This window comes from Temnothorax curvispinosus, unplaced genomic scaffold, assembly GCF_003070985.1.
Source record: "Temnothorax curvispinosus isolate PA1 unplaced genomic scaffold, ASM307098v1 QBEX01006721.1, whole genome shotgun sequence".
NCBI lineage: Eukaryota > Metazoa > Arthropoda > Insecta > Hymenoptera > Formicidae > Temnothorax > Temnothorax curvispinosus.
The window spans coordinates 158550-172570 of NW_020216501.1; the positions used below are offsets into that span (position 1 = coordinate 158550).

At 34.0% G+C, this 14021-nt stretch overlaps 2 protein-coding genes across 3 annotated transcripts in view; both read right to left on the bottom strand.

Moving 5' to 3' along the window:
- Positions 1 to 4350, bottom strand: part of LOC112456264 (serine-rich adhesin for platelets-like) — a 49370-nt gene extending 45020 nt beyond the window's left edge. For both annotated transcript variants that reach the window (XM_025018684.1, XM_025018682.1), the window contains exon 1: positions 3336 to 4350. In XM_025018684.1, the coding sequence (XP_024874452.1) occupies positions 3336 to 3418 (83 nt within the window). In that variant the 5' untranslated portion in view covers positions 3419 to 4350. The remainder of the gene's footprint in view (positions 1 to 3335) is intronic.
- Positions 4351 to 4605: 255 nt separating this feature from the next.
- Positions 4606 to 9065, bottom strand: LOC112456266 (dnaJ homolog subfamily C member 8). Its single transcript, XM_025018687.1, has 6 exons — positions 8965 to 9065; positions 7940 to 8098; positions 7769 to 7835; positions 7564 to 7658; positions 7333 to 7478; positions 4606 to 6909 (listed from the first exon to the last, which is right to left on the bottom strand). Exons 1-6 carry the CDS (start codon positions 9040 to 9042, stop codon positions 6675 to 6677), a joined length of 780 nt encoding a protein of 259 aa, XP_024874455.1. The 5' UTR covers positions 9043 to 9065; the 3' UTR covers positions 4606 to 6674.
- Positions 9066 to 14021: the final 4956 nt, after the last annotated feature.

The window sequence follows — 14021 nt, forward strand, 5'->3', positions numbered from 1 at the left end:
TGTGTGTGTGTGTGTGTGTGTGTGTGTGTGTGTGTGTGTGTGTGTGAATGCCGTGTTCTTTTGCCTCTGCACACGCAGAGACAGGTGTACACGATTCTTGATTGGATTGTATGTGTGCGTGTGCACGCGCGCGCGCGCGCGCATGTGTAAACTGGCGTGGCACGTTCTTTGCGTTCTACCTGTTTGTGTGCGCACACAAGATACGGCGAAGATATTTCTTTTCCTTCTATCTCGCGCACACGACGCGAGTATATACGAAAGTGTGACTCTTTGATTTGCGTGTGTTACATGTAAACTGGTGTGGCGTGTTTTTGCCTCTCTGTGTGCGCGTATACGAGTGTGTGCGTAGCGTTACCGCTCCACGCACACAAACGCTTAACGCTTCATTTGTATGGGTAACGGGGCGCCGCGTGTTCTTTTACTTCTACCTGCAGCGATAATCTGACTCTTGTGGTCGTGTGCGTAGTCTATGTGTGTATATCGAACCGATCGCCGGGTTCTCTTCCTCCTGCTGCCACTAGCCGATGAGGAATTCTTGGCTTTATGTGTGAGGACGTGCGTTTGTGTGGCGCCGTTTTACCTGCTCCATAAGGTGTGCATTGGCATTAGGAAGAGATCGTGCGTACACAAGTGTGTGTGAATATGTGTGCGAGCATACTGCATAGTGTGAGAGATCAGTGATGTATGACGGGACTGGATGTCCCGAGAAGTCCGAGGGATTTAAAATAAGATACTTAATTAAAATAAATTTTGAGAAACACGAAAAGGATAATACACTCAACAAAGTCATTTGTTCAATTTTCGTTCAAGTTTTGAAATCTCAAATTTCGTCTGCGTGTATTTTTTCATTGTATAAAGAACTTTTAGTAAAAAAATGTTACTATTTATTAAAGTCTGATAAAATAATATCTTTCTTTAAATTTTTTCTTTTTTTGTTTTCAAAAATCGAAATGAATATATTTCATCAAAAAGTTCATTATGTCTTATTGTCACATTTGTTAATTTGTTGTAAAATATAGTATTGGAAATACATGTGTCTTTCATAAATATGACCGATTGTAAGTATTCCCCGATACATCGATAATCTAATCGATAGCAAGCAGTGCAATGAATATGACGTCAATAAATCATCGAGTCGTTTTTTTTTTACTTTGAATCGTCTGGAAGCGGAATAATTTTGCTGGAGAAGGGAAAGAAAACGCGAGCAGTATCGCCGGAAGTAATTCGATCGCGAGTTTCTATTGTGCTTGCAGCCAATGTTGTTGCCGCAACTTCCTCCACGTGATTTATTCGCAAGAAGTACTTATTGGTCCTGTCATATGTAATTTTCCAAGTGAACATTCCTTATTCAACCGTGTTCAATATAATCAAATATCAGAAAGTCCGATCTCTGTTCTGTGAACAGCCTTGTTCTATTTAATTCATATTATATTTATTGACGATTTATTAAGAGCACGCTGCAAGATCATATCTTCAATATCATTCTATCGCAAAATTATCTTTACAATTCCTATTCATCATAAATGAGACGAAATAAATATAAATTAACTATAGTAAATCAGAGCAGAATGCGGTATAACGATAGTTGATAAGTCAATGGCATCCCAATAATTATTTAATTTATGTTCACATTATAATTACTGTCAGTTATTTAAATACGTTATCTCAATTATTTTTTAAATTATTTATATATAATTTTTTATTAATTATTATTTGAATTATTTCATAGATAATCCTTATTGCACACTCTGTACCGGCGGGCACGTGATAGTATATACACAGGTCATTTCATACTTTCAATCTCTTCTTGTTCCTTTCCTTTCCATCACTCACTCAGTGAACTATTGTGATTCTGCGATCTCTCTCTCCCTTTCCCTCCCTCCCCCTCTCTCCCTCTTTCTTTCTCTTTCTGGCGAATCTTGCATAGAAATGTATCTTGCATACCTAGGTGAGCTGCAAACGAAAATTTGAAAGGATGCAGAAGGCTTACTACCTGTTGCACTCGACTTGCAATTGCATGTATGTATACTTGTCGCAAGAACGTAAACGCATCGCGTGAGATGCAATACAATATAGGATGGTGAACAGCTTGGGTGCATTAATGCGTTTTGATGCACGCTAACAGCCCTATCGCAAATAAATTTGCATAAGTACAATTAAGTTAGCATGCAAGCCTTAAATGCTTTTATGAACTTTTTTTATATTGATCATATGCCTATACATATAAGATTTTGTGAAATAATCTATTATGGCAAAATGCACAAAAACTAGTAGTAAAGCAATATAAACATATTATAGATGTGTTGCTTTATAAATAAGCTTCAATCGATTTATTAATTTTTTATGATTAGAAATATCGGATGATTAGAATTATCGCACTATATGAGTTTTGCAAGATTGCTTCTCAAATTTCATTCACGCATCGCTGAATGCCAAAGCAATTCACTTGAAATGCATTCAAAAATAAATGCACGAATTAATCTCGGTTTTAGATGATACAACAGTATTATCTTGATAGTAATTTTATATTTTAATTCACTTGCTTCCATCGAATTATTCCTGAAATTCTTTGTCAAATTGGATGATACATTTTAAAAAATAATAAATTCAGATAACTTATATATCATTAAAATTTTTTATAATTACTTTTTTCATATATTTATGTTTTTTCATATTTTATATCAAACTATTTTGTAAAAGATAGATGTTTAAGTGTTAGAAAAGAAGGAGTTAGGAAAGAAAAACTGACAGAAATTACGACAATAATAATAACGATGAGAGCATCAATAATTTTCTTCAATGACAGGATATAGCAGTTACGATTACAAAATATATGACTGCGTCCTTACTACGTTACAAAGCGTATAAGTTCGTCATCAAAATACTACATGTTTTCAAATCATAAAGCCGAGACAAACGGCGAAGGTCAGAGAATCGACTCTCAATAATAAACGAATGGTTGGTTTTCAGTTTCAATATATAAAGTTGTGTATATATATACATATATATAAGTAAATCTTACCGTTATTCGATTTGTTCAAAATCATATAAAAGGTTCTAAACATTAATTAAAAGCTATTAAAGCTTGTTCAAAATCATATAAAAAGTTCTGACATTTTAAAGCTATTAAAGCTGTTTGTTCTATATGTCACTTAAATCCCGATTTTTTGTATAAGTATCAACATTCTAAAAATTCTCTCGCGAAACGAGAAAAATGCGAGACAAACGTAAAATATGGGAAAAGTTCCGTGAATTTGCTTTTTCTTCTTCCTGGATGTTTCGATCGTTCTTTCGTTTCTGCAAATTTTTGAGGGGTTCGTTCTCGAAATACTTACATGATCCTCAAAAGTTCCCAACCTCGAGCATCTTCCACCCTCTGAAGAGCCTCGAGCAATTCGTCTAAATGTTCTTCCTCCATCGATTATATCACATTATGCGATGCTTCTAACAAAATAAGATTCACCCGAACTTTTGTATTTTCATCGAAAACGAGACTATTTAGCGGTAACTAATCCCCGATTGTACGTGCTGTCGGGCGTCACGTACGGCGTCACACTGGCTCGGAATGTTGATACCGCCGATACCGGAGCGGCTTCCTGGGGTGGTAAATGTGTCCAACAGCACATTCCATTTACATCTTACATCCTATCGACGTCACGGCGCGAGTGACGCGAATAACTTAAATGAGAGATATATCTTTCGCGCATCTCGAGAAAAAAAAGTCCATTTGTCTTCATATATCATACAAAAATCACTTTCTTTTAATTTCTTTTAATTAATTATCTATTACGTGAAAGACATATATATATATATATATATAATATTACTTTCCTAGTGTTACGTATGTGTATGCGTGTGTATAATCCAAAGTAATCCATATTATATTGCACCCGCGATATATAGATAAATATAAGGAATGGCGAAAACATTTGCGTCGCTCATCAATAATGAATTAATCCCATGATACATGTACAAATCTCAGAAAAATACAGGAGAAAGAACTTTTGGGATATCACAATATACCATATATATGTATATTTTTTAATGTACAGATTTCTTGACCAATACGGATTCGATTTGATTTCTTCTCGTAAAAGTAATTTTGCAAATATCTTCTGAAGCATCCAAATTGGTCGAGGAATCTTCAGGCGAAAGAAAATACAGGGAATTTAGAATACCCTGTGTGTGTATATATAAATATATGTACATATGTGTATTTCCTGTAAAGATTTCGATGGACTAATAGCGTTTTTCATCGGCTGAGCTGGTGCGCATTCAGTGCACATTAAAGCCGTCGTACACAAACCAACGTATATATAAAGTGTATGTTTAATATAAACGGGTTAAATCATGAAATCCTCAATATTCCTTATTGCACTATTTGGTAAAATATGTACTGGGTATTTTATCAGTCGAAATATTTGCATTTTACTTTAAATATTAGAGATTAAATCAGTGTACAACGGCTTTAATGTGCACTGAGTGCGCACCAGTTCTGCCAATGAAAAACGCTATAAGATGCGAGGACTAAGAACGATTGTATGCATTTTTCTTCGCAGAATTCACGTTTTAAATGGACATCTTGCGTCGCTGGTGTAATCACGATTCGGTGGAAGGTTTTTTAATGTATTTGAGTAGTGATATATATACATACTATTAGACAATTATATCCGAAATTGCGGCACGTCGTGCAATATGAACAGTCTTTTTAGAAACAATTTATATACGTATGTATATTCATATCGCACAATAGATTCCAAAGATCGAACCATTTTCGTCCTCGGATCTTCGCGAGATCCATACGCCATTCGTGCAATACCGAGGTGTTCGCGAAGTTATAAAAGAGCCATCGCGATATCGTACCATGAATAGTGGAATTTAGGATTCAATTGGCGTGGCCCGAAAAGCCCAGATCTCATTCGGTGTAAAATCGAAGGCAACAATGCGCAGCGAATCGATCTTTTATGGCACGAGCATTTCGTTATAATCTCATGATACTTTAAGAATCTTTCTTGGGGTACGAAAGATTTTGACGATTCAAGACTCGAATTGTTAAATCACAAATTCACTCCGAGACTTTGTCGAATATTCTGCACGTATCATATGCAACATATAAATTTTGTTATGAGTGTTAGGTCCGTATGATCTTTTATTATATAAATTTCTAGTGCTGGTCTACAACCTTGTTTTTTAAGGGTATTTAAGCTCTAAGCCGTATAAGAAATTGACCAATCACAGTCGAGTATTCTCCTCACATTCTACTGTGATTGATCAATTTCTTACGGCTTAGGGCTTGAAGCACTTATTGTAGACCAGGACCTATTTGGTTAAAATATTCGAAAGTTAATTAACGCGAATTTGGCATTTTTACAGAAAAATGGTATCATGGTAGTATCCCGATTCTGTATGTATGAATTCGCGTCATAGTACGATAAATATATATCCAACTGTGTACTTTCCCTATGATGGACAATCGTACGTTTAATAGTAAAAGTACGAGACACATGTAGATTATAAAATTGACAATTGTTGCGCAATGACATCAGGCTATTGGCGAATGTACAATGCTCCAGAGATATCTACCTTTTTCGTTCTTCTTTTTCTTTTCTATACATAGTCGCATAATCGCGGAATTCGAGAAAAACTCCATAATTGTCAGACTCCGCGAAGAGACAGGATTTACACATAAGAGACTATCGCAATCGAGTCGTTCGTTTCAAAAATAATGTGAGGATATAACTTATAAACAAAATAAAAATAAATCTAAATTAGCTAGGTAAAATCAGCTTGTTAGAATAGAATATTTAAGCAAAAAGTACAATATTTAAATTAGATTGGAAATTCTACCTGTTTTAATAAAGATTTTTACCGTACGATTTTTTTCCGTCACTTTCAAAATGAACGCCACGATTTTGCATAACACGCACACACAAAACTGCATTCAGCCACGTACATAAAGAGATGCATTCATTATTCTACATTCACCCAATAACTTTGCTATTGCTCCACAATTTTTTTTTCGTATATTTTTCCCTTTTGCAGTAACGCGCAAATTTGCTCTCAAGACTTTGCTCACGGCAACACTTGCTATCGGTGTGTGCCTTTAATATCTTTATTCTAACTTTGAATCACGATTAATCTAAGCAAGAAAATGGACTTGCAATCGATTTTACCACACTCCCCCAGAATTCGTTTACTCTGAACGCTGTATTAGTGAGCAATGTCAAGTTGGAATTGATGATAAATATAAATGATTCAATAATCTTCAATAATAATCTTTTTATCTCGGTGAAATAAAAAGATGCTTTCGAAAGCTCGTCAAGGACTTAACAGTCACCATTATTCTGATAGAAAGTTGATGAAAGTGACTATTAATGCGAGAATCTTTCATAGAAACTCTAATCTCGACATTTAAATCCAACAACGAATGTCAAAACCGACAAATTTTTACCTTGTAACTGGATGGCTTGGAGTCAAAAGGACCAAAGATTCACAATATCCTCGTCTTTCAATTTCAAGAGTGATCCGGCACGTTTATCGTTGGATCAACATCGCGCGATATTAGATCTCTTAACCTATCTTAACGCTGCGAGAAAATCTTTATAAGATAAAACATTGCGTCGACTAAAATCAGAATCCGCATATCGGAATTAGAGAAAAACGAGGGTTTATGATTATCGTGACTCCGCCTTCGTTTTCGGCGGCCTGAAGGCTTTTAATTTCTTTGCCTTCTTCTGCTTTGTGGCGCTTGTGCCGGATTGAAATGCCTTCCAGCTGTCGACGCGCGATTGTCTGGACTCCTCGAAGTTTCGTTGCCATTCGCGCTCCATTGCTGCCTGGGCTTCCGCAGATAATTCCTCTTCGCGTTTTCTCTTACGTTGTTCTGCATCTCTCGTGGCTAGTTCTCGTCTGTAAACGAAAAAGAAACGATTTCAGATTTCAGATAAATGTATTTAAACGCTCAGAGGTAGAGCGTTTAAGGTAAATGAACCAGTGCCGGGACATTTAAGACCTATGTCTGGACATCTTTATCATTTTTGTTCGCTAGCCCTTTATGAAATGGTTTATATTATGCGAGCTAGACTAATTGTTTATCATTTTAGTATTTAAATAAGTATAACGCGAATTAAAATTAAAAATAAAGTATAATACAAGGAAAATATTTTTATTTTTGATTCTTTGATTTTAATTCGCGTTATAACTTATTTAAGGACTCAAATGATAAAAATGTCAGACATAGGTACGTGTCCAGGCATTGGTACATTTACCTTAGTTTACTAATTTCTTTCTAATAACTATAGTTTACTGTTTAAAATAAAGATGTGAACTGACCTTCTTCGCTCCATATCGGCGAACAGTTTCATCGTCATAACCCAGACTGCGTGTCTGTAGCCTTCCTCAGTTTCTTCCTCCAAAAGTGTCGGACCCGAGTTCTCAGATCTTCCTTCTTTCTTCTGCTTTTTCTTTTTTTCTGCAATCTTTAAATTTCAATATTACATATCGTATAAAAATTGACTGGAACGCAATGCGCTTTGTTGCAAAGGACAAAACTACTATACTTACCATGTGATCAGTTCGAGCTTTTGCCTCCTCAATAACGTCCATACATTTTGATCTAGTTTCCTCGTTTTCCAAAGTTTTCCACGCCTTATTAACAACTGCAATTAATAAGATGTTTTTTTTTTTACAGATTTACATATTTATCAATTATAGCGCATATATTTTCTTCAACTGAATCTGTTACATGAACTGAGTCGGTTATATTTACTTTCAAAGGCTTGCTGTGCTCTTTCAGCGTCATCCTGATTTTTGTCTGGATGCACCAAAATTGACATCTACAATTTTAGGGAATCAACAAATCAGAAATTAAATTACACAATACAATCAGAATTAAATTATAATACCTCTTATTCGGAGAAAAATATAGATAGATACGTACACGACGGTATTTCTTTTTTATTTCCTCTATCGCTGTGCTCGGATCAATTTGTAAAACTTCAAATGGATTCAAATTGAAGTAGGATGACCCAGGTCGCAGTAGTCTGTCAATTTGTTGCTTAGGGGTCAGCACAGAATCTCTCTTTTCAATTTCTTTAACCTACAGAAAAGTACAATTGCTTTTTGAATAATGATACGAAAATGATTATATAAACAAGTGTATATAATTAACTATATTATTAATAAATCAAGGCATAAAGATGTAACAATGTGTAAACAAATTAAATATAATTAATCCAATATTATTATTAAACTTTTTGACAATAAAACGTAACAAACTTTTACTACATAAAACTTTATCCTATATATATTCTGTCGGTCTTCTTTAAATTGTATAATAATAGAAACTTATTTTTAGAATATCCAATATATAAAGTATGTGCTATATAAGCAAGTATGAATGTCATGGTAGAAGAATGCAAGAAAAATGCAATTATGCCGAGGTAAACAGTTTTGCAAATGAATGCTATTACGACAAGGCTGTTATCAGAGGAGTGTCGTGTTTATCTTCCTCAAACCGAGATGGGGAGAATAAAGAATGCAATTACGAATTGGACAATAATAACTTCGTTAGAGAAAGCCTTGTTAAATAAAATACACGTCTATCGTAATGATAATTCCGATAGCAATTCTATAAAGCGTAATTATACAGAAATAGAACAATTATGTAGAAATAGAAGGAAACTTCGACACAAACATATCCGTGCAGGTTAGGCGAGTTCTAATGTTTACGGTGTTAATCTTGCTCGCAAGATTCGGCTACGTACGATAATAAAGGACGGTTAAAACACAAATAGACATTATGAGACGTCTGTTGTTATTTTATTTCCAGCATAAAGTGATACTTGTCGTGGTTACTGTTCCGAGCTTTGTTTACGTCGCCGTTCAAGAGCGAGAGGATTGAGTATCGTTTCGCCGGCGGCACCGTACGTAAAGAGACGCTGAGATTAACGAAAAGTCGCGTACCTCCGTGTAAAATTCGTTAAATTCATCCTCCTTCTTGGCGGGATTTTCACTTGATAAACTGGAGTCGGCGGAGGCCATCTTACTTGTTACAAGCTCGAGAGGCTCCCGATGGTGCTGCCGACTGGCGGAAGATCGCGACTTTATCGGCACAGCTGATGCACCGTCGCTCATGACAGTACCTGTCTTATCGACATTTAAAAAACGCTAAAAGATTTTGACAAAATTATAACTCGATTGACATCATTTTTTCATATTCTTATCTGAGTTTTTAATTAAAATATTAAAAATGAGGAGCAATATAAATTCTAGGAGATATAAAACTGAAACTAATAAAAAATAAAAATCTTTGACAACAATTCTGATTCATAAAAAACGCAATAAATACTTTATTTTTAAATATAAGTATCTGTTTTTAATGTAAAATATATAGCAAATCAATAACTATAAAATGAATGAAAATTTATTCAGACAAATTCTTGTTTTTTTTTAAATTAGTTTATTAAGATAAATCCTTATTTATTTTTTAGGGAATGGCGAAGAAAGTACGGTCAAAATAACACGTCGGTGTGTTCAATGTAAAATTTTGTAATATTTTATTAACAAAGCTTAACAGCCAATAAACAAGTAATGCCTCTTTCGCGATAACAAAGACACATCGAACGAAATCAGAGCGTTATTATTATTGCGGCATACACTTCCGTCAAACTGATCGGTTGACTAGGATCTATATAATATAGTTGATGTAAACTAGCCTATGTAAACATACAATATCAGCTACTCACTATACCCCCTCCGTTGGGAAAACTCACAGGTGTGATAAATAGGAGGGCGGATCGGTGAAATCGCTATAGCGTAACGTTCTATGAATATCTAGCGCTTGTTACGTTCTTGCTATCTAATCTAGCATGATTTCTAAGTCTAATTGTTTTGCTATTGAATACTTGTTCAGACATAAGCTGTCGTTACGGTCGTCCAATCGCGAGGACAGCACCGTCAATGGACAAAGACTTGAGCTGCGTTCTTGAAAAAGCTCACCTTCCAAGATTGATTAGCTCCTAAAACTCGTAAAAGAAAAAAAAGAGAAATGTCCAAGCGATTTGTCGCGGAGAGTAAAAGCTCCGAAATAAATGTATAACAAACAGCTTGCTTTAAACAATAAATAGAAGATAAAAGTACATTTTTCCGTATACTTGAAGAAACTAGATCTTTTATACAGTTGTATCAACTCCTCTAATCTCTAATCTAAAGAAATGAAGAGTTAGATGCGGTCCTCGCGATTTCCAATCGTAACGGAACGTATTCACAACAGTTTTAGTTCTCTTGCACATGACTATATATATGCTACGACCAATTAATGATATCAACAATCGAAGTAGGAAAAGCGTGTACGTGTAACAACGATTACTCTATAATTCATTAAAGATCAAGTCAATTCGGAAACGTGCGCGTGTAATAAATCACACGGAATCTCAACGCTGTCAGTAATTGTTTTTGAAACTTTGCGATCTTAGATAGCAATTAATTTTTTCAGATGATTTTAAAATAACGTAGACCAATAACATGTATTATATATTGTTATTTCATTGCGCACAATCGTTATATAAACAATAGAAAAGTTATATGCGTGATTGACTGGCTCGCAATATTAATTATAATTGTTAATAAAATTATGCTAATTGCTTTTATAATTTTGATTATAATTATAGATAAGAATTACAGAAAAAAATTATATTGTTGTGCACTAATTTCTATTATCAATATAGTTCCAAGAAAGATAAATGCAGTCATAGAACAAACTTTTTCAATTTTCAAGCATCTTCTGTACGTGGAAGAAGGAATATCTTTCTTGCTTTAATGCTAGTTCAAGACTCACGAACTTTGAACAGCTCTCGCGTTATAATTCCGTTGACGTGCTTCGTTGAATTGCACGCTTACGATGCCGACGATATTTATTACAGCGCACATTTTACAAAGTACGCAAAAGCTAGCTGAACTAACGATACTTCTATATACTGGGCACTATACACCGAGACTCTAAGTAAACGGGGTCGCTTCACTTCGCTGACTGAAACGAATGATGAGATGTATTTACGCAGAGAGTGACTGTTTAAGTCTGTAACTTTTATGCAGAATGTCCCGCCATCAGTAACAGATTCCTCGAATTGTTTCGTTCTTATCTGCAATCCTGCTAAAAACCAGCGTACTGAAAAATATAGAAGTTAACTAAACCCGATAGAATCGGTTTCAAAGGGAGTCTAATAAACTAAGCTGAAAGATTAGATTTCGATTATTGTGTATATTGAAAATAATTTAAATTTGATATTCAATAATTCAATTCTCCACAAAATATATTCCTCTGTCGATAGTTCTGCCCTTCGTAAAGTCCCTTTATTCCGAGCGAGACACTTTGCATAAGGTTCCGTATTTCGTCACAAAGAACTAAGCGATGCCGTTCTCCCCTCAGGGTTGTTTCCATTCACGAAAAGTTTGCCAAAATATATTTCTTCGTAAAAATGTTACATCTGTATATATATTGCACTCTTATCAATATGCAACCAAAGCGCTTAGTATTAGAAAGCGGATATAGCACATATATCTATGTATATGTACATATATATATACCTACACATACATACATGTATATATACGTACATATATGAGTTCGACGTGTAGAAGAGAGCAGATTTTAAAACGTTAGATCTTTTTTTTTTATGTAAACATGCTTTTCGCGCGAAAGAGCGGGCACCATTACACAGATAGATAATGATAATGCGATGATTATAGACAAATAGATTGGTCGAGAATATCATCTGTGAATTTGCAAACACACTTAATTAGGAGCGACGACGAGATCGAGAGAAAGTCGAGTTTCCTCACAACGGAAATCCAACGGGTTTCTCGCGATTAACATATTATTGTACACTTATCCATGTATATTTAGTCGTTAATGGTCCTTCAATCTCCCGCTATGGTCATTTTATTTCATCATCAAATTGACGTATTATTGGATACTGTTTTATTTTACCAACTTTAAAATTAATTAATGCATAACGTATTCTCAGTTTTGACATTTAAATTGAAAATTTTACGTCAAAGGATGGTAATTACGATTTGTTTATTATTATCTACACATATTTAATTTGTAATGCTGTAAAATAAAGATAAATAAACAGCTTGTATAAAAATTGATTAAACTTTTGTATTTAAAACGTTTTTATAAAATAAGGGCAAATAATTAAGAGAGATCGAAGAACCGTTAACAATCAGATAGCTTATTACAATACTAATACAATTATGTAAATCTACCATATACACACTCTTTAAAACACATTCGGTAGATCTCTCATATCTGTCATTTGTATACGTTCATTATTTATATATTTCATTTTTTTTAGACGATATATAAATGGCCATTTTCGCTGAAATAATCTTTAACTTTTACTATGTACTCTCAAACTTCCATCAAATTTCTTCTAGCATTGCACATATTTATATACAATAATCATTATATTTGTTATAAAGAAATATATATGCGCAACATAATTTCAATTATAAAAAAAATTTAACATCATGAAACCTTACGATTGAAAGAGTTTTGATAGTAAAAATATTAATAAAATATTTGTTATAAAAATAAATAAACGCAATGAGAATTGTTTAACGTTATAAATGGATCGAGAAGTAATAGTTGGATAACGATCAGTTCAGCGAGCGAGAGCACGGCTCTCGGAGTTACAGCCAGTACACTATAAAAATGTGACGCAGAAAACATACACACGCACACGTACCCACAAGCAATTGCATTCGCACGCGCTCACGTATAAACTTTCAAAATCTATTTGGCACTCTCCTAGTTTCATCGAAAAGGCGAGCACACTTGCTATTATTTTTCAATTCAGAGACATTGCATATCGAGTAGCTTTATTCCGTCGCTACATACACGGTTTTTTTAGCGGTACGCTATATCTTATATGTATATGTTCATCTTATACGTTATACAGTAATTGGTCTAAGAAAGTTGCCGGTTGCATAAAAAATATCAGCTGCGCCGCCCGGAGCGAGTCAATCGCCCGGTGATAATCACGAGTCACAATGTAATTCTCGTTACAGTCATATTGTAAAAGCCTTTTTTGCATCGCACGATTTTCATACGTATAATCGGTTTGCATTTATTCGCCTTAAGTGCACAATTTTTCTAATTCACAATAAATGTTTCTACAATAAAAATCAACCTTCGACTCGCACGCGAAAAATATGAGGTCAGTCCATAATTCTTCATTTTTATCGATTTTTGATAATCTTGATTCAATTATGACTGACATTAACAACACACCGTATGGAAAATCGTACAATGAAAGCGAGCTTGAAGAAGTATAACAACCAGAGTTTAATTAGTGATAAAGGGAAAATTGAAGATCTTAAGATTGAAAGAGTCTATGCGCATCGACTATTTTGCTCCAGACAAGCTGTGTGAGTCACAAATAAAATATAAAACTCACAATCGCAGTCATTATTAGTAAATTATTTTCACACATATATCTATAATTATATTATCTGACGTATAAATTCCAATTTAATTTAGAGAAGCTCACAGTTATGACAAATCTTACTTATAATAAACAAAAATATAATAAACAATAAGTTATATAAGATAAAAAATTGTAATTAAAAAATATCACAATACTTATTGTAAAAATTTTTATATTTTTTTTTACTTTTTTACTCTCCAAAAAATCGTTCGTCGATATGAATAATACAGGTAATTTGTTAGTATTTAAACATTTGTAGAGAGAGAGAGAGAGAGAAAGAGAGACAGATTTCAGACTCTTCAATTGATATTCATTTACATTATCATATATGGATCAATCCATAGATTTATAGATTAATTATTTTGGTCACATATATTATTCACGGATTGGATATATATACAAGACTACAAATATTTTTACACAATTTGCATCGTAAAACGGATAAATAGATATAAAGATTTCCATATGGCATGTGAATATTTAGAGTTTTCAAAGTGCCGGAAAATATATCCCGATTATACGGAATGT

Excerpts from the sequence above, each read along its gene's own strand:
- LOC112456266 (XM_025018687.1), bottom strand. The coding sequence starts at position 9,042 with ATGGCCTCCGCCGACTCCAGTTTATCAAGTGAAAATCCCGCCAAGAAG. Across the intron at positions 8,099-8,964 it reads TTAACGAATTTTACACGGAG|GTTAAAGAAATTGAAAAGAG; the intron begins GTACGCGACTTT and ends ACTTTTCTGTAG. Across the intron at positions 7,659-7,768 it reads AGCACAGCAAGCCTTTGAAA|TTGTTAATAAGGCGTGGAAA; the intron begins GTAAATATAACC and ends TATTAATTGCAG.